This window comes from Barbus barbus (assembly GCF_936440315.1).
Source record: "Barbus barbus genome assembly, chromosome: 3".
NCBI classification, from domain to species: Eukaryota; Metazoa; Chordata; class Actinopteri; order Cypriniformes; family Cyprinidae; genus Barbus; species Barbus barbus.
The window spans coordinates 19,920,827-19,941,048 of NC_136731.1; the positions used below are offsets into that span (position 1 = coordinate 19,920,827).

The 20,222-nt window shown below is 40.3% G+C and overlaps 3 protein-coding genes across 7 annotated transcripts in view; 2 read left to right on the top strand and 1 right to left on the bottom strand.

Annotated features, from left to right (window-relative positions):
• The first annotated feature begins 1,303 nt into the window (after nt 1–1,303).
• On the top strand, nt 1,304–5,152 carry soul5 (heme-binding protein soul5). Its single transcript, XM_079381938.1, has 8 exons — nt 1,304–1,407; nt 1,536–1,595; nt 1,707–1,791; nt 1,896–2,016; nt 4,161–4,300; nt 4,392–4,555; nt 4,651–4,765; nt 4,870–5,152. Coding segments are annotated over exons 1-7 (651 nt in total). The 5' UTR covers nt 1,304–1,405; the 3' UTR covers nt 4,730–4,765; nt 4,870–5,152.
• A 1,362-nt stretch (nt 5,153–6,514) lies between these two features.
• Nucleotides 6,515–11,138, top strand: LOC306845422 (nuclear receptor subfamily 5 group A member 2-like). 2 transcript variants are annotated; one of them, XM_079378206.1, is made up of 8 exons: nt 6,515–6,729; nt 7,337–7,452; nt 7,551–7,692; nt 8,236–8,381; nt 8,463–8,975; nt 10,231–10,350; nt 10,635–10,782; nt 10,855–11,138. In XM_079378206.1, exons 1-8 carry the CDS (start codon nt 6,600–6,602, stop codon nt 11,100–11,102), a joined length of 1,563 nt encoding a protein of 520 aa, XP_079234332.1. In that variant the 5' UTR covers nt 6,515–6,599; the 3' UTR covers nt 11,103–11,138. The 2 variants fall into 2 exon arrangements, with proteins under 2 accessions (XP_079234332.1, XP_079234331.1); XM_079378205.1 differs by having other exon boundaries at nt 8,236–8,975.
• Nucleotides 11,139–11,911: 773 nt separating this feature from the next.
• camsap3 (calmodulin regulated spectrin-associated protein family, member 3) overlaps nt 11,912–20,222 on the bottom strand; it is a 36,077-nt gene continuing 27,766 nt past the window's right edge. The window contains exons 7-17 of one of the 4 annotated variants that reach the window (XM_079380535.1): nt 19,954–20,047; nt 19,768–19,813; nt 19,508–19,572; nt 19,247–19,319; nt 17,105–19,142; nt 16,898–17,019; nt 16,117–16,397; nt 15,930–16,023; nt 15,732–15,844; nt 14,368–14,486; nt 11,912–14,220 (exon numbers count right to left, since the gene is read on the bottom strand). In XM_079380535.1, coding sequence (XP_079236661.1) covers nt 13,918–14,220; nt 14,368–14,486; nt 15,732–15,844; nt 15,930–16,023; nt 16,117–16,397; nt 16,898–17,019; nt 17,105–19,142; nt 19,247–19,319; nt 19,508–19,572; nt 19,768–19,813; nt 19,954–20,047 — 3,348 coding nt within the window. In that variant the 3' untranslated portion in view covers nt 11,912–13,917. Of the gene's footprint in view, nt 14,221–14,367; nt 14,487–15,731; nt 15,845–15,929; nt 16,024–16,116; nt 16,401–16,897; nt 17,023–17,104; nt 19,143–19,246; nt 19,320–19,507; nt 19,573–19,767; nt 19,814–19,953; nt 20,048–20,222 lie in introns of all 4 variants that reach the window. The other 3 variants (XM_079380533.1, XM_079380534.1, XM_079380532.1) reach the window with 3 other exon arrangements.

Here is a 20,222-nt window from a genome sequence, read left to right on the forward strand (position 1 = left end):
AACAGAGCAGTTCTGGGGCACCATTGACTTCCATTGTATTTTTTCTCGGATTTCATCAGAAATATCTTAATTTGTGTTTTGAAGATGAACGAAGGTCTACGGGTTTGGAACTACTTGAGGGTGTGTAAATGATAACAGAATTTTCATTTTTGGGTGAACTATTCCTTTAAATCATAATTTTGCATAATGTTGACTTTACGCAACAGCATTGATGAGTCACACCAAATGTTGAGAGAACTTTTTTATATAGTGAACTGTACAATGCATGAAACAAGACCCAACTACACCCAACACTTGTGCAACCTTTACAAAACCCTAAACAAAACATATCAGATAGCACCAGTACTGTACAGGAGACAAAGAGCTAAACCTTTGACTATATCCTGAATTGAACACAAAGAACTATTATCTCTACGCAGACACACAACACACGAAACACAGTTATGGGTGTAAAAGGATTTTGCTTCAACCATAAAGCAAAGAAGTTATGGTCTGAAAGTAAGTACATTTTGTCACAAAACTTCAGTTTAACCATCTAAATGTCTTTGTACATTACAGTTACATTTCAAAGTATGCATCCATAAATAACTCTGCTTCAAAACATTACTTAATTAGATGTCCTTGAAGAGAGACATTAAAACAAATATGTCAAAATATTTGTCTTTATGGGCCAACAAACTCAGTCCATTTATCAAAGGCTTAAGTTGCAGTTGGTCAAGTGAGAAAATATTCCTTTTCTGCTCCAAAAAGTTAAGTTACTGCACACCATGAGCAGGGCTGTGGTCACAGGTTATGTTTGCTTATTTACATCAATGCTTTGAAATGTCATTACTGACAGCCTGACTGTATTGATCGAATATCAGATACAAAGATACAGTTTAGCTTTCAAATAAAATACAGAAGTTATTGTGTAACAACCTCACGAGAACTCTATCTTAACCTTAAAACCAACTTTTTGTTTTTCAACCACATAATCACAAATCACCCATTGCATAAAAATGCTTGCACTAAATGTGCTGCACATATGAAAGCATGCCTGTCAATATACAATATTGTACACTCTTAAAAAGAATGCTTGTTTATAGGCATTCAAGAACTTTTAAGAACTTTATAGTGGGGGGGGGGGGTTTTAGAACAACAACTACAACAAAACTTTTGGAATCATTGTTTTAAGGTTGTATGGATAGATATGGCTATTTGACAATCAAAAAAAAAAAAAAAAAAAGATTGAATACTGTCCCTAGTGGATGAGACAAACTTACTTAACATGCTTACATGACTGCAGGGTTGGGGCGTGTCTTGTAGGAGGGAACAGATTTCATAACGTTACATGTATAAATAACAGCTTGCAGGCTCACGTGCATACTTCCTCTCTGCACAGCCTTGAACTACAGCGTTCTACAACATGTAAGTACAAGCATGTAAGCTTTTACTCTCTTAGACTGCTGGATAAACCACAGTAGCACCATAAAAATGACTTGCAAACATGTTGCTGCTAGAGTTCCCTAATTTGTTCTGTTTTAAATGTTTTAAAGGATTTGTCTGACAGGACTGATCTTGCTGCTCTTTGCAGTGACAGTAGATGGAAGAGTTGGGTGAGATTCTTTTTTACTTCCCTTGTAGCTGTGGAATAGCCACACCACAAAGATTATATGTGCATTGTTGTGTATTGGTCAAGTTAAATGTGTTGTGTTTGCATCTCTCAGAGACTCCACTAGTGAATCCAGCTACTGCACAGAGACAAAAGAGTGCTTTCTGTTTGACTTGGTTTGTCAGGGGGATGGTTATGAGGTGAGATACAAGAGAAAAGAGGTCACAAGTAAAGAGATCACAAAAATGTAAAAGACAAGCTCAAACAGATCATGGTAATGAGATGAAGTGCTCTATTCCTACAGGTACGCCACTATGATGCTGCTAAGTGGGTGACCACAGAAGCTGAATCCTATTTTATGGAAATTGCAATTTCAAGAGCGTTCAGGAAACTTTATAAATACATCACCGGAGAAAATGAGGCTGGTGAGTTTGTTTGGGGTTCAAATTTTGCCTACATTGCAGGGGACCAAATGTCCTTGTAAGGATATTAGAGCCTGTAAGGGTCATTATTTACTCATCCTAATGCATCCCAGATGTATGTAACTTTCTTTCTTCAGATGAACATAAACAAAGGTTTATAGGAAAATAATCCATGTCTGTGAGTCCCAGTCCAGGTTATTTTGCAACATTTTGTAAATGTGCTAGACTTCAGAAAATACCCAGAAAAAGCTGCACCCGCTCTTATAATGAAGTGTACAGTACCTCTAAAGCTTCAAAAAAATACTCAAAGTGAACACAATGGGAATACGACCCCAGCTGATGAAATAATGTCTTCTGAAGTAAAACGACTGGTATGTGTAAAACAAAATACTTCAAATAGGCGGACTTACAGGCTAGAGATAGATTGTTATTATTATTACTGTTATTAAAAATCTTCATTTGTGTTTATCTGAAGAAATAAAGTAAATAAAGAAAAAAAAATTAAGTTAGCAGGATGTTCTCTGGCATCTACTACCAATGTTGATACTTGTTTTTTTGTCGGTCATTCTTCTGGCTTCAAACCCTTTTTGTTTTTTAGCTGTAATTTACAGGTAGACATACTGATCGTTGTCTCAGCTACATTGTAAAAAAAAAAAAAAAGAAAGTTGAGCCAACTTAAAATTTTAAGGCAACCAGCAGATTTTTTAGTTTTCTCAACTTGTTGTTTTAAGTTTATACAACAAAAAGTTGAGAATCTCCTACAAAAATAAGTTGAAGCTGGTTGCCTTAAAATTTTAAGTTGGCTCAACTTTTTTTCCTTCTTTTTTTTTTACAGTGTAGTAGAGCATAGTGTCTAATTTTCACTCTTCACTTCACCAGACAACACAATGCTACACTTTTTATAGAAATCTAATATAAGTACAGTCTTCATCTCATGTGTACAGTCTCTTCATACACCATTCAGATGACTCTTTATTTCATACAGTAATGTGTTTACATTAGCAACAAATTGCTAATGCACCTTCATTTAAAACGTAGCAATGTTGAAAATATTTAACGCTCATTCAGACCTGGCGGCAGACACAAATTCACGGACGGGCATTTCATTTTTTCAGGGGGGCACGAATGAGATCAACCTCATTGCAATGCATAATATCATTAATTATGAATTAAATGGACACAAAACGAGGAACAATTGACGTACCACTCCACTGACGCAATACAACAGAGGAGTCGTAAAGATTGGACCTAGCCTACTGAAGCAGTCTAAACACATCGCAGGGCTTGTCCGCTTATCCGGGACAAGTGGATTTTTTAAAAGGCCAACTGAAAGAGAATTTTACTTGCCCGACCGGACAAGTAGCCTAGCCTGATTAAAACGCCAATAACAATCACCAAAACGTGATAATGATTCTTCATCATTTAGTCTAAATGGCGATCGATAGTGCAGTTAATAATGTAATGAAGCTAACAAGGCTGCGCTGCCTCTCTCGAGGAGAAATAGAAACAAATGAGCGCAGCAAACACAGAGTTAACAGTGTGTTAACATACACACAGTTAACATACTGCGAAAGATGAAGCATATATTTAAAAATATAAGGGGAAAATGCCCTTTATAAAGGTAAAAATATCACAAATATGCATATTTAAATATGTCAAAGCTGATTGAACTCTGATGAGAATATTGCTTCATAATCAATTATATACAACACCACAATGTCAAGCCAATTATCCATACTTCATATCTCTATTATAATTCGTCATTATTATTTTAAATCAGAGGGTTTTACAATGTTTAACCAATGCCAATCATTAAAAAGAGCTTGTCAGTAAAACCTCGTAACGCCATTGGATCCTCAAGCTCTCAGCGAAAGCTCGTAACTCCACCCCGCGCTGCACAGCCTGGAGGAAACAGATCTCCGCTTTTTCGCAATGCAAGGGTAAATAAATAATAACTGATGTTTGAATAGTACAGCGTTTTCTTTACGCAGCAGGCTCGTCCAGGGCGGGCACTAGTGACTCACAGGACGGGCCAGGCCCCCCATTGCCCGCCTATGGCGTCGGGACTGCGCTCATTGGAAGCAGGGCCCCACAAAACAAAACATCAAATTTTTCCTTATAATCAAATTATAACCCTTATTTTCTAGGTGAAAAGATTGACATGACTGCACCGGTTATCATTAAAGTCAATGATAGCATGAAAGCGTGGCAGTCATCAGTCTATGGTCTCAGCTTCCTCCTGCCCTCCAAATACCAGGCCAATCCACCCAAACCCACTGATCTATCTGTGAGTCTCATTGATATTTTCTGTGATTTCTGTTTAACTGAAAGTTGTTGTTTTTTTACTTTTTTATTTTGTTTCTGCATTTTATTTGCAGGTATACTTAACAGACACTCCGGATATGAAAGTATATGTCAAGAGCTACGGGGGCTGGATGATCTCAGCTGTGGCCAAATCACAGGCTGAGAGTCTGAAGACATCGCTGAACAATGTACAAGCTTCTTATGAGACAGAGTACCGCTATGATGTCGGCTATAACAGGTGCACTTAGTTTACCTCCTTTCTGCCAGTAACGTTCTCTAATTTCAGGCATTCTTATGTTTATTGCTTTGTTTATGTGTATGTGTGTTTTTCAGCCCAATGAAGATTATGAACAGACACAATGAGGCATGGTTTATTGTTAAGGGTGAGCCTGTGTGTCCTAGGAGTGAATAATTTCTCTGAGGTTCCTCTCTTACAAGTCTTTTAAAGGTAAATGATTCATTTAAATAAGAAAATGAATTTGTTTTATAATTAATAATAGGATAACTATGTCTAATGTCTAACTAGACATTTATTTGTCATTTCTTTTTCAGAGCCACAGAGCGCAGAACATTACTCCTGTAGTCATAGCATGCTAAACTGCCTTACATGTTCTTTTTTTTCCTGAGTATAGCATACATACTTTGCACTGTATGATATTATTCCATTAGCACATATACTGTAAAAGGGTTGGGTTTGGTTTAATAGACAACATACAAAAACATACAAAAAAAGAGTTGTCGAAAAAATGTCGAACTCCAAGGCATGATATTTGGTCTATAAGCATTTGTTATAAACATTTGTTTAAAAAAGAAAATAAAAACATCATTGTAATGATCTTGTGTTTTATTTGGATTTTTCTTTACAACTTATGGGTCATATGTTTAATTTACATTTGTTTATATTAATATATAACCTGCTGGTTGTAAACTGGCCACTGGCTAAATTTAAATTTGACAGAATAGATGCGGTGCATGCAGTTAACGTCCAAAGGTAAAAGGTTTATTTGCACAGCACACACTTATGGTTGCACCACCTTATGGCCAATTTTTACTAAATGTAGTAGATACTATACAAATTCTGAATTTCAAGATGATCAACCATTCAATTGAACAACAATTGAAACTACTGACTTGTGAATTACATATAAATATTGAAACCTTGTATTACTAAGACATGGGATGTAGAGTGACAACTTAAATTTATATCAGTTAATTTGCATTACAAACTATTTCCTCTTATTTTTGGCCATATACATTAAAAAATGTGCACCTAATTGCAAATCGCAATTGCCTCAGAATAAAATGTACTTTTTTTTTTTCTTCTTCTCCTGTGAGCTCCATTTTTTCACTGTTCACTGTATAATACCATATAGGCCATAAAAACCTGGGCCTGTATTCACCAAACATCTTAATGCTAAAAGTAGCTCACAACTCGCCAATTTAAAAGAAAATCTTAAAAATAATGGCCGTGTCAATCCTAAATTTAGGACTCCTAAATTTTTGCTCTAAGAGTATTTTCACCAACTCACAACTATCCTAAAATGTCTGTTGCCAGCAATCTGACTCAGATTATAAACATTTTAGAAACATTTTATCATAATCACCTTTTAAAAAGGTATCACCTTTGTTTTTAGAAGTTATCCCAACTCCAAATTTTCCTTTGATTATATCCTTGTTTTCATTAACCAGTTGGGCAAGAAGTAACAGCTGTTCTTGCCTCCAGTTTGTTTGTTTGTTTGATTGTTTCTTTACATTTGCACGTATTACTATCAGCCATGATTATTCTACTCTGTTAATTAAAAAGGTGTTTATATGCATATTAATTTATTATGAGAAGCATACATGTAAGAGGCTGACAATAAGCTGAACATAGACTTGTTTAATTAGTGACACTTATCCTGCATTTTAAAATCTTTCTTTGAATGCAATTAACATTTTTATTTTTAAACCTGTATTTATGGCAACATGATATTGCACTCTTTCTATGAATAAATCTCTGACAGAGACTATCAGCCAATCACTGTGTGCATAGTTAGTAAGCATGCTGATTTTTATGGTGAGTGCGTCCCTCGATATATGCTGCTCCTGCAATGCACCTTGCATGAATGAGATCTTGCTTGTTGGGAAGGTGTTACAGACTCAGGTTTATTACCCTCAGCATGGAGCAAAGTCCAACTGAGGGCCTTTACACCATCTCTGAGACAGCCTGTGTCTGTGCCTGTTTTCCTCTCTGTCCTGCTCTGAGTCCTGGAGGCCTGTGCAGTTATGAATGACAGCTTACGATGACCCGTGCCACCCCTCTCCTATGGACCATGAACATCTCAAACTATCCCCTGGATCACCCCCGGCCCATGGCCTTCCACTCTGCCGATTACACAAAGGACCTTGCGTCACAAGAAGGACCGTCAACATGTAAGTAGAACTTCAGATCTGAGAGATTTTAATGGCTTTAGCAATAGCATTAATTGCTAATGTAATGCATTTGAGCGCAGTAAACATTTGAAGTCACTGACTGATTCAATTTCCATTAGAAATCAGATTGTTGCGATATTCAGAAAAGCTTGTCATATGATTTGATTGTGCTGAACAGTTCAGTCATGTTTAGTATGCATACTGAGGACATGAATCAAAAAGATTTATGATTTCATTCAATTGACATTTGCTTCAGAAAATCTAAAAAACATTTAGACAGAAGTCATTTCATGTATCTTTTGACTGCTGCTGAAAATATCATACTGTAAGGATTATGTAAACCCTATATCTCAGCGTTTAATCTCTCGAGTGATAAGAGACTAAACCTATTTGAGATATAATAGACTGCTCCACCAATTTTTCAGATAGACTAGTCATAAAACTGTTCAACGTTACAGCTTACTCCTAGACAATCATCTTACAGTAGGCTTCTTGATTTTAATTTGCTGTTTCCTGAAGGTTGTTTTATTTTAAAGTTATTTTAAGAACGATAGTCGACAAAAGGACCATTAACACTTCCATTTACAATGAATGTGATGTCCCATAGCTCAAGAATTAAAACCAGACCCAGATGGTAGGGCAACTCAAGAAGAGGGCTGTCCTGTGTGTGGTGACAGGGTGTCAGGATATCACTATGGTCTACTCACCTGTGAGAGCTGTAAGGTAAGCGTACCATCAGTTAGGCAGTTATCAATTACACAGTAGTTGCTTTCATTAAAAAAAAATTTAAAATCCACACTAAAGACAAGTGTTCTCACCAGGGCTTTTTTAAGCGCTCTGTACAGAATAACAAGCGCTATACATGTGCAGATGCACAGTGCTGCCCCATGGACCCAGCCCAGAGGAAACGATGTCCTTACTGCCGCTTTCAGAAATGTTTAGCTGTTGGCATGAAGAAAGAAGGTATGGCAAATCCAAACAATGATTCCATTGTTTGGTCCATAAGTTTGGTAGATATTCTTTCAGTTCTTTAAAACAAGACTTTGTGTAAGGAAAATGCAGTTATTGTCTCTGAGATATGGAAAGATATTCACAATTAGCCATTCAAGATAGCTCTGATCCTGTTCCCACTTATCTTTGAAACCATAAACCATTGCAATAGCAATCTTTGATGACCCAGTTAAGGGGAAAGATGTAATGTGCACACAAGCAAAAATAAATTAAATTACGCAACTTTAATAGAGAAACGCTTCTCAAACCTGTCCTGGAGACCCCACATTTTGGATGTCTACCTTACCGTACGCATTCACTTCTGGTCTTGGAGTCTGTACTAAAGATGTGATGAACTGAATGTGTGTTTGATTAGGAAGAGTTCGAAAATGTTTAATGTTGGTGTGCCTCCAGGAACTGGGTTGAGAAACAATAATTTAGAACTGTGAGAATGTATCATGCTCTTTTGAACATCACAGTGTGTGATTTAGTTAACTGTAAAATTACTTGTCACAGCTGTACGTGCGGACAGAATGAGGGGTGGGCGAAACAAGTTTGGACCTCTGTACCGACGGCACAGGCAACTAAAACAGCAAAGAGGGACCCATCACCAGATGAACACTGCCCCCTACAGGGTCAAAATTGAGGGACCACAAGCACTGGTACCTGCTGCACCTCACGATTTTCATGTCCTCAACCCCTCCCCTGCTTCTCGTGGCTCTGACCATTATCATCCATCTCAGCCCTTTCATCCTAGTATTAGCCAATCTGAGTTTCCCATGCTGTTGGACTGCACCATGCCCAGAGACCGGACACTGTCTGATCCATCCCTATCTTTCCACCCACTATGCTATCCAGGCTTCCACGGATACCCTCCCAAGAAAAGAGAGTTCCCCTTTAGCTACAGCCCTGCTTCTGTGACGCCCCCTGCTCCAATCTCTCCTACTGTCCTCTCCACACTGGCACCTACACTCACGTCAACCTCAACTCCAAGTTCCACACCAACTCCAGCACAGAACTTGATACCCAGTCCAACCTCAACCCCTAGTTCATGCTTCCTAAACAAGCTCCTACAAGCTGAGCCAGATGAGAAGCAGCTTTGCACATGGGTGTTAGCAAGCCTCCAAAGAGAACAGGCCTGCCGAGGAAAACATGACCGCCTCAACACCTTCACCATCATGTGCAAAATGGCTGACCAGACTTTGTTTGGACTGGTGGAGTGGGCAAGAAACAGCACACTGTTTAAGGATCTTAAGGTAGAAGAGTTTGCACATGATCGCACATACATTGCATTATGTGTTAGTGTAATCTTCAATATCACTGCTGAAAAGACCAGTACGAATGCGTCTGCTGCTCTGAGCTGGTCACCATGATTTATCCATGCAGTTTCTGGATCACCATCTTTTGTTGGTTTTACAACATCATTGCTTCCCAAAGAAACAAACCCTACCCCTAACCCTAAAAACAGGAATGTCCAAACTCAGTCCTGGAGGGCCACTGTCCTGCAGAGTTCAGCTCCAACTTGCCTCAACACACCTGCCTGGATGTTTCTAGTATGCCTAGGAAGACCTTGATTAGCTGGTTCAGGTGTTTTGAATTGGGTTTGGAGCTAAACTCTGCTGGACAGTAACCCTCCAGGACCGAGTTTGGACACCCCTGCCCAAAACTAAACATACCATAAAATCACAGGGAAATTGTTGGTTGATAAGAATGGTGTATGTCTCTAACACCAACCCTAAGTCTAACCCTAACTCCACCCCTTTGCATATGCCTAAAATTTGATTAATTGTTTGAAATGTTGATCCAGAGACTTGTCCTGCTTGACAAAATCTTGGTTACTGTACCAACGTGGTTTAAGATGGTTAGTGCTAGTCAGATGCTGGTCTAAGTAGTGGAGCACCATGGCCATACTGTCCGAAAGCTGCCGAGTAGTATTGTCTTCCTGGTTGAACAAGAAGTCTCACCGTCTTAGAAGCCTGATGGGGACACCAGCATCCCATGCTTAGGCCTAGGTTCCAGAACAACATACATGCTTGTATTATGAGCAGGGATGGGGTTAACATTTGTAACTTTTTCAACAAGGATTGATAACTTGGGTCCTGGAGGACCACTGTTCTGCAGGGTTAAGCTCCAACTCTGTAGCTTTCTTAAAAACATTGATTAGCTTGTTCAGGCTTGGGTTTAGGGCTTGTTCAGGATTAGGGTTTGAGCTAAACTCTGCACGAAAGTTGCCCTCCAGGACCGAAGCTGTCCGTCTCTGCCTTTCAAGTCAAGGGTTCATTACTCTGGCACCTGGGGTCCACTTTCCTGCACCGTTTAGCTCCAACCCTAATCAAACACACCTAAACAAGCTAATCAAGATCTTCAGGATTATTAGAAAGTTACTGGCAAGCAAGTTTGATCAAGGTTGGAGCTAAGCTCTGCAGGAAAATGGACCTCGAAGGCCAGAGTTTAGAACCCCTGGTCTAAGTTGTCCAATGATGCATAACTGAAGTACCTGATCTTTTACAGGTGGAGGATCAAATGGTGTTACTGCAGAGCTGCTGGAGTGAGCTTCTTGTCCTGGATCACTTATGCAGGCAGGTGGCTTATGGGAGAGATGGCAGCATCTGTCTGGTGACTGGACAACAGGTAAGAACCTCTATCACTAAACCAGCATTTCCCTACTGTGTTCCTGGAGGCACATCAACAGGTAACATTTCGGATGTCTCTCTTATCTGGCCCATCTATTTCAGTCTCTAGTAATATGCTGATGAGGTGAATGATGAATCCGGTTATACAATTAGGAAGAGTTGCAAAATTTTTACAATTGGTGTGCCTCTAGGAACGGGGAAACGCTGCCGTTCACCATAGTTACAGTTCAGTGACTGTTAAGGACTCTTTGCATTTTCTTTTACTTGCTTTTATTGTACCAGATTGAGGTATCGACCATCCTCAGTCAGGCTGGAGCAACTCTCAGTAGTTTGGTGTCCAGAGCCCAGGACCTTGTCTCCAAGCTTAGGTCACTACAACTAGACAGAGAGGAGTTTGTGTCTCTCAAATATCTGGTTCTCTTCAATCCAGGTGGGTTTCTTTTTCCTTTTAATCTGAACAAGCTCTGTTGGACCAGAGTTGTAAGGGTCATGTGTTTTGCAGATGTTAAATCAGTACTGGATCGAAGGCAAGTAGAACAAACTCAAGAGCGTGTAAACAGGGCTTTGATGGACCACACTATGCAAACCCACCCAGGTCACTCTGACAAGTTCGGACAGCTGCTGCTCCGTCTGCCAGAGGTGCGCAGCATCAGCCTGCAGGTGGAGGAATACCTGTATCAGCGCCACCTGCTGGGAGATCTGCCTTGCAACTCATTGCTGATTGAAATGCTTCATGCTAAGCACACATGAGACACAATCAAAATAAAGGTTGTTATTGGAAATGCTCTCATATATTTGGTGTCTAATAATTTTGAGCTCTGAACAAATCCAGTTGTCATTGTTGGCTGGCACTACGTACTAGTTAACAACAGAACAAACAAACAATAGGAACAAAAAGTAGTTTGGGGTATTATGAGTGTATGAGGTGTAATGCACATACATATTCTTTTAACCACTCACCTTACAGTTATGAATCATGTCCAGTCAAAAATGCAAGCATTCAAACACCCATTCATATAAAAAAATAACTGTCTAACCTCTCTATATCACAGTTAGAGGCTCATCACACTTTGTGTTTGTGTCAGTTTGAGTTTCCAATAAAAGTGTCTGTATATGTAGATTTCTATGGTCTGATATCGTGTTCTGTGTCTAGAATGCAGTTATAGAAGGTTGAAGATTATGAAGCCCATCAAGAACATGTCCATGTCATATTTAACTTAAAAAAAAAAAAAATCCATGACAAATAAAAAAAACAATTACTTAATATAAAAACTTCTTACTTCTAGTAAAAAGACTACTGAAGAATTATTATATGTTTTTTTGCTTATTTTTTACATTTTATTTGGGGGTGAAATATGACCGGGACTGTTAACATTCACCTACATGTTCAAAGATGCACTTTTAGAGTGGGAATAATATGAACACAAAAAACACAGAAATGGACATGTAAAAAAATTCTAAATTTAAAAGTAAAAACTACAATGTTTACAAAATGGCAACAAAAGCTGATATAATGTAACTTGTAGAACTTAAGTAAATCAGTGGCGATGAGAAATAACTGTGATTATTTAAAAATGATTTTATTTTTCTAATCCGGTCACACGGGATTGACCCATAATCAAAGAATTTGGGAGAAAACAAAATCTACCAACATGAACATGGAAAGAGTAAAAGAAAAATACAAAACATTAATGTGCTTTCTGAAATGAACGAGTGAATCACCACATTTGCCAGAACATAAATAATAAAATCTGAAACTAAACAGAAAACTCTAGCTCATCCTTACCCAATAAATACACCTTAGGTGACCTAACATTCTACAGAATTGCACAGAATCCAGTTACATTACACCATCATGTTTCACCCAACAGACAAGCACATGCAACCTACACACAAATACACATCTCCCATTCATTTGACACAGAAACATCATCATCATCCAATCATTTCAAAAATGATTTCTTTTTGGCTCTATACAAAAATATGTACATCTTTACAACAAATCTGTGAAGTACTTCATCTGATTCTCCGAAGACAGGAAAGGGTGGCCTGACTGAATCAGTTGTTTTAGTGCTTTGATAAAGAGAAACAGACTAAATGCCCCTTTTATACAAAAAGACAACTTCAAGCCATCCAAGAAACGAATAAGGCCAAGTTAGACAGTTTGGAGACTATTCATAGATCATAGTAATAGAAACAACATAATAACCGTTTAAGGCTGCAGACACCAGGGCTGCTCATCTGCCTTTTATCACTTCCTTTTAGTGTTCATTTTATATCACTTTCTGTTGGTGTTCACTATTGGTATATCACTATGTGCTGCCGCATGTCAGGGTGCAAGTATGCATTACACCAAACAGGAATACTTGTTCATTCAGCTCTGGGTACATAAGTGAGAGTTAATATCAGATTTGCCTTTATTGTTTCTCACCATCTGTCTCATTCTGTCCCCGGTCCCGCTCACACACCCATTCACACCAGCACATCCAGCTCTAGTAGTGAAGCAGCAGGGTAGCTTATTCATTGCTTACAAATCTCCACAATATACAAATCATTGTCAAAAAAGAAAGAATCAGCAATAAACAGCATTCAAACATACAGCATATTAAATCAGCCTTGATTTTTTTTTTCTTACATTATTTTTCCAGTTACAGCTAAACGGAGAAAAAGACTTCCTTCATTTTTTGAGTATCATTAATGGAAATCAACAGCATGTTCTGGCATCTTTTTGCTCTTTCATTCATTCTTAAACAGGCTCTCTAACATTCTAAAACAGAGTCTTTAACAGGCTCTCCTGAGGTCCAAAATCTTGAGTGATCCAGTTAGATTAGGTCCGAAGCATTGAGAAAACAAACATCCAGATGTCTACGACAGGGCGGTTTGATTAGAGAGCAAGACAGACTCGAAATGGAAAGCAGCATGGGACTTTTTCGCATGACGTGACGCAAAGGAGAGTGGCTGCGCCCCCTTGTAATACAGTTCTACATTCAGTCCCTTGAGACTGAGAAGCTGATGATGATAAACAGACGATAAGAAGGCCTGTGTTGGTTTGTGCCCTACATTCATCAAAGAGCAAAGATCCGATGTCATCTGGGGCATCCTTTACATGTCAACGGATCCAGTTCAGTGAGTAAAGGAGGGAAGGAGCTGGAAGATTGTAACATTTCTGAGGATCTTCTTCTGAAGGACATTCATTTTAATTGAAAGATGAGACTGGAAAGTTGCATCTTAATTGCCAAGAATACATTTTGTACAGTCTTAGAAAACCAATCAGGCCCTTTTCTTCAAAATATGACTTGTGTTCACTTGAGTTACCTTAAAAAAAAAATTCTGAATAGATCTTTGTAACTTGACCTATAGTTACACAGAGAAGTTTTCCAGAGTCACCTGCCATGAACCTCTGAGGGCACTTTATTTTAGGATTTTCTGTATTAGGGCCTCTTTTTTGTTATCCCACTCCTTCTCCAGGCATGCACTCCACGGTGCCCGGCTACTCTGCCAGAGTGGGGACAGAAACCCAGGGTGACATGGTCAACTCAGGCATAGTTGGCATTTCCAGCAGGCTTTATATTGGGGTTCCGAGCTTCTTTGGGGTTCCCGGGCGCTTGCGCTCCCACAGGTGGCTGGGAATGGTGAAGGCATCCACGCTCATGGACATGGTCTTGGACGGGATGACCGTGAACTGCTTGCGGTCAGAGCTGTACTTGTAGATCGACTCTACCATAGTGGGACTGATAACGCGTGGCCCAATACCTGTGAGTCGAACCATCTCCTCCGTCTCGGGGTTCATGGTGTAAACTGCCCGGAATTGACAGCTGGCATCCCGGAACAGGATGAGGAAATGGTTTGCAGAGCTTTTCTCCATTTCCTTTCGCAGACAAGAAATACATTCAAATGAACGGAACAGACCATTACATCATGCATTCAAATACCCCATGCAAATATGTGTTGGCTGTCTTCAGTGAGTCATGAGAGCCCAAAGTGTACTGAAGAGAATGACTGACAGGTCACTCACCTCTACAATCTTGTTTTTCTGTGGTTCGTTGACCTTGCCTGCCAAACAACAGCGAGAGATGGCATTATGGATAATGAACTTATTGGACTTGAAGCTTGGCTCCTTGTAGAGTTTCGGTCCTGAAACGGAAGTGCAAAAATGCATGTCATTGTTTAAAACACAACAAGTCCAATTTTTTGATCACATGGCCAAATTTAAATAATCTTAAATAGCTTGATTTTTTTGCAAATGGTACTTCCCAATGCAAAATTAGCAAACCACAATGCTAAGACATTGCTAGTTGGTTACTAGGTTGTTCACTGTCCACCTCCAAGTATGTATATATTGTGGTCTCGAGATATAGCTTGAGTTTATGAAAGTCTATGAGACTTAGTCCTATAGTCTCCTCTAGGGATGGGTGATATGACCAAAATCTTATATCTCAATATAATTTCATTTCACAGTAACAATATATCTCACAATATAGTTATTTTTGCTTTAAATAAGGTCTTTATGTTATCAAAATTTCTGATACCACAGAAATTTAATAATTCTTGTCACCACTGCCAATATCACAAAAAAATTAATACTAGCCTAAAAAAAAAAAAAAATTATATATATAAGTAATCAAATGTATAAAAACACTGCATATTTTTCACTGTGTAAATTAAATATAGATTTCTTCTTATTAAAGTACAAAAGTGATTTAGCCAAGAGCAGTGAGAGATTTTCTCTCTTGTTGTTTGATTAAAATGAATGACAGTCTTTAAGAGCTGACTGGATCCAATATACTGTTACACACGTTTTCTTTCTTAGTTGTTTGCTTTCACTTAAGACCCACTGTGTTTACGAGGATGCAAAGATGGCATTTTGACATATACAAGTGTGTTTCACCGTTGAAGGCCTATAAAGCGGCAAAAATACTCCCGCTCTCTGTGAGCACAATCTTCACTTGCGTACGCCTCTCTGACAGCACTCAAAAATAGTCTCTCAGACAGTGCATGCATATAGAGAAATGAGTTCTCTTTTGCTGCTAATTGTAATTTCAACAGCTTAAAAATCACTAGTATTTAAACCACAGTGCTTAAAAATGCATGCAAACAATAAGTTTTCGTGACCATGTAGCAACATCACATGAGCGTATAACCAAGATAAAGATGATCTCTTGGCAAATTTCTACCAGTTAATCACTTCTACCAGTATATTGCTCACCCCTAGTCTCCTCCTAGTCACAGGATTTGTGGTGTCATATTTCGCCAAAGTCTGTCCAATGAGTAGTTCACCAAATTTAATATCTGAGGTTGTTTAAATAATTAACCCCAATTTTGAGCAAATGCCTTAGCACCACTAACTAAACTGCAAATCATGCAATTTGTATAGTTTACCAGTGTATTCCGGGATGGAAGCTGGGGATGAAATAGTAGATGCATTTTCCCAGTCCCCATTCTGTGCAGCAAGACGGCCTGGAGATAGCCGTCTGGATGGTGAATGAGAACGACTGTGGGAAGGAATAAATATTTAGAGATGAGGTCACAATAAAGAGCAGGTGTTTCATCAGACAAACAAATACAGATCAGCTTTACCTTGGAGATTTTCTGACAGTTAGCGTTCCATTGTCACTGGCCATGGAGGACAGATTCATTGTTGAATGGGAGTAAACTTTATTTAGTCTTGAACCTGACAAAGAAAAGAGTTGGCATATCACATAAAGCTTTTTAACTGTGATTATCAATGGAAAGAAAATAATCTTCTGGATGACCAATGACTTACCCATAAACCCTTTGGCAGGGCTGCGAGAGAGGTCGGAGTCATCTCTGAACACGGTTTTGGGCCTCTGCTTCTTGACACCTCTAACTGTAGTGGGTTTCTGGCGGAGAACTTTATCTAGATCCTCCATTATTTTTAGCTGATGTCGCCGTTCATACTCCTGGCGGGTGAAGTCTCCACGGCGCTGAGGAGTGCCCTCTGGTGGAGGGGTGCGTGGAGGTGGAGGGGTAGAAGGAGTTCGGGGTCTCTCCTCTCCTCTGTGAGGCTCATCCACTGAAGACGACCTACTGTAACACTTATAGTCAGCACTAATAAAGCTCACAATGTCCAAAAGGTAATATAGGGATTAACATATTAAGTTGAAATGCATTAGATGGCATATAAAAACAAACTTGCAACCACCCACAGTTTACAGGAAATTTCTAAGCAGTTGCCAAGGGGTTCTGAATGGTTTTCCGTGTGTTACAATGCAGTTGCCAGAAGTGGGTGGTTGCTAGGTAGTAACTGGTTAAAAAGACCCCACAACCAAGTCTGATGATGATATACGGCTTCCAGTCTCAACAAAACCCTCATTTGAAACACTTAGTGATAATAAGGGACTTAAGGGACTTGTTTCAGCACTGTTTTGGCACTTATTCCACATTTGGCTGAGACCCCCTCCTTCAATGAAAGGCTAACTGCTAAGAAGTTAAATTACACTATCTCTGAATATGTCTAAAGATTTGTGGCATCATTCATACCATTCATAGCTGTCACTTTTCACAGCTTTGTTGGTAAGCCTTACCTTGCCTCCCTCTCTCTTTCTTGCTCCTGTCTTCGTCTCTTCATCTCCTCTGCTCTCTTTTGTTGTTTCTCAAGTAATGCAGCTCTTCTCCTCTCCATCTCATCCTCGGGTCGAGCTTCATCCTGCTAGAGAGTTTCAGAAAGTTAAATAAATGCTACACCTTTTAGCCTAAATGTCTCCAAGTTTAGCATATGATTCTCCTCTAACCTTGAAGAAGAATCCAACTCCACCCCTAGTTTCTGGCTCCGTTTGGTCGCTCATTGAATCTGAGAAGATATCCTGGCTCTGATCAGCTTCCTCACCCTCTAATGCTTTGAGAGAGGACAGTGAGATCTCAATAAGGCTGTTGCGCTTGCCATTGAAAGCCGCTGTAGGAACGTCACTCTCAAAGGAGCACTCAGAAGGAGCTCCTGAGCTGCTGCCGCCACCCTGGCGCTCCTTTCGGGGCAGAATCTGTGAGGATCCGCTATCCAGCTCCATACTGAAGATTGTATGGTCCTCACTGGAGCCGGTGTCTGAGAAGTTGTCCTCTGGTCTAGCCAGGGACGAAGCTGAGCGGGACTCACTCTGACTGGAGGTACCTATGTTGAAAGAGGATGAATTCTGATCCCTGCATTGCCACGGGGACACTCTTCGCAAATGAGGAAGGTTGTCCACACTTTGAGGGGGAGTTATAACTCTTGTGGAAACAGGAGTCTTGAGCTCTGCAGGTCGAGGGTGGTGATGCAGTTTGGGGCTCTTTGGAGGTGCAGACTGTGCCCTACGGTGGGATGTAGGTGATTTGGGGGGAGCGGTGTGACTTGCAATCTTGCGAGATGGGGAAGGAGAAGAGGAGGCAGAGGGCAGGTCACGAGTGGACTTCCTTGACAAACGAGAAGGTACAGTTGTTGAGGGTTTGGAGCTGGGTGGGATGACCCAAGCCTGATTGTTAGGAGCTGCCTTCTTCATCAGCTGGTTCTGCTGCTCCGAAAGGCGCTGCATATCGTTTTGGAGAGAACTGAGAGCAGCACTTAGTTTAGACACAGCGTTGTTGTAATCTCCCAGAGGGGCCGTGCCTTTTCCTCCAGGAACTCCTACTCCAGCTTTTGCTTTCTCTACTGGATTGTCCTGTTGGACAGAGGGCTTGATATTCCCCTCTTCTTCAACTGGGGGGCCCTTTTTCAACTGTTCCTCTTCTTGCTGCTCCTCACTCTCCAAGCGTGCCAGTTTCTCCTCTAGCGCCAAACGGCTGAGGTCATCTTCTACAGAGGAGGTATCAACCTCCCCTTGACGCCCTTCCTCGCCATCCCCATCCTCTTGCTCCTTCTTTAACTGCAGGAAGGCACTTTTTCCCAGCCGTTGCCGGTGTTTGGCAAAGATGGCCTCTATACGCTTCTTCTGAGCCTCAATAGCCTTCCGTTTCTCCTCCAGTCTCGCCCCCAGCTCTGACATTTCAGTGCTGAGAGCAGGACTCTTACTGGGACTCTCTGATTTCTTGGCCCATGTGGTCATCTGTGGGGCCTGTGGTTCATTGGGTCGTACCTGCTCTGGAACAAGTTTCTTCTTCCGTTCAGCAAAATTGGTCATCCTAACACCGCTATCTGGTGTCTCTTCACCACGAGGATGTGTTATGTGAGGGCCCGAGGCGGGTGTGGCAGGGGTGGAGTGAGTTTTGGGAAGATCTTCTGAGGCATCCGAATCCACACTTCCGTCTCTTAATACGGAGTCGTCGTCTCTGGATCCCTCTGAGGGGTGTCTGGTGCGGCTGGGCCCTGGTGGGACTCCTGAGGATCGGTGGTAAAGCATTCCTGAGCGTGATGGGGCTGAAGAGCTGAGAGTCACTGGGCTGCCATTAAGTCTAGCAGTTGCTGAATCATCTGGTGAATGCAGGTAGAAACCATCGGCTGCCCCGTCCGGGTGAAGGCGAGGCTCCATCTTCTGTTCGTTGTGGATGATCTGCAGTGCCTCTTCAATGGTTGGTAGCTCTCCCGTTTCACTATGATCAATGCCGTTCTCTTCAGCCAGCATCGGGCGAGTTTGAGTGGCCCAAGAAGCTCTTTGAGGGCCATTAGTCCCAGGAGCCTTACTAAGCAAGTGGCTGAGGTCCTCTGGGGGTGTGTACGGGACATGTGTCATGGATTGACCAGCAGGGCTAAGATTGTCCGAACTGACAGACCGAGTTATAACAGGGTTCCCCATCACAATGTCCACATCACTGTCCAGTCCAAAAGGAATACTAAAGGACACAGCAGAGGACAGGGGACGGCTGAAGAGCCATCAAGAGAAAAAAATAAATAAATAAATAAGGTTAATTCACCCAAACAGTATTAATATGAAAAGAAAAATGCATAAAACACTAATGTACCTTACCTAAGTGGTTTCTTAGTCCAAGTTCTTCCTGCTGCCTCTACATGAGACATTGAGGTAGACTGAGTCAGAGATCCTGATCATAGAGACAACACAAACACACACATGACTGGATGACACATACAACATGCAAACACAGACCATGTGATTGTTCCTTTATGCGAACAAGAATAAACACAAGTTTGTACATACATTACAAAGAATAGAACAAACTAATAATGTCAAATGATGACTCAGGACAGAGTGCCAGCACATTTTCCTCACCTGTTGCTGCAGTCACAGGGGAAGAGATGGGCAGGAAAGGCTTTTTGAAGATAGATGGAGAACCACTGGAACATAAAAGACAAGGAAACCAAGGTAAGCTTCGGCTTTGATTTTATAAAGGCTCATTTAAGTGATCATTTAAAAATAAAAACTGAATTTGCTTGGGTATAATTTTGTGCATTCTAAGCAGCAACTCTGACCGTTTATGATTTCAAATTATATGGCTTTTATACAACCAAATGCCAAAAATTAAATTGTACCTGTTGCTGGACCCACTGTTGCCATTGCTGGTCCTTCCAGATGTTTCTACAATAGTCAAAAAAAAAAGTACTTAATCTTATACATCCCTTTTTAACAGACTGTAACTGAAGAAAACTAAAAAGGAACATACAAATTTACAAATCTACAGGAAAATAAACTATTCATTCATCAAGACAAACACTTACCAGTCAGCTCAGAGTCCTGCAGGGGCTGAACAAACTCTGGCTTTGAGACCTCAAACCAATACAAGAGCTCTGCCAGAAAGCTCAGTATGTTTGTCTAGAAAGAGAAAAACACACTACATATTAAATACCATAGTATGTCCCATAGTACTGTATTAATATTAAAATCATCCCATTATAATCAAGTAAAGTGAATCCACTTTTGATTTTTCTTCAGCACTTGTTACTGAATGGTGTAAAGACTAATCGTAAGGTGTATAATTCACCATAGC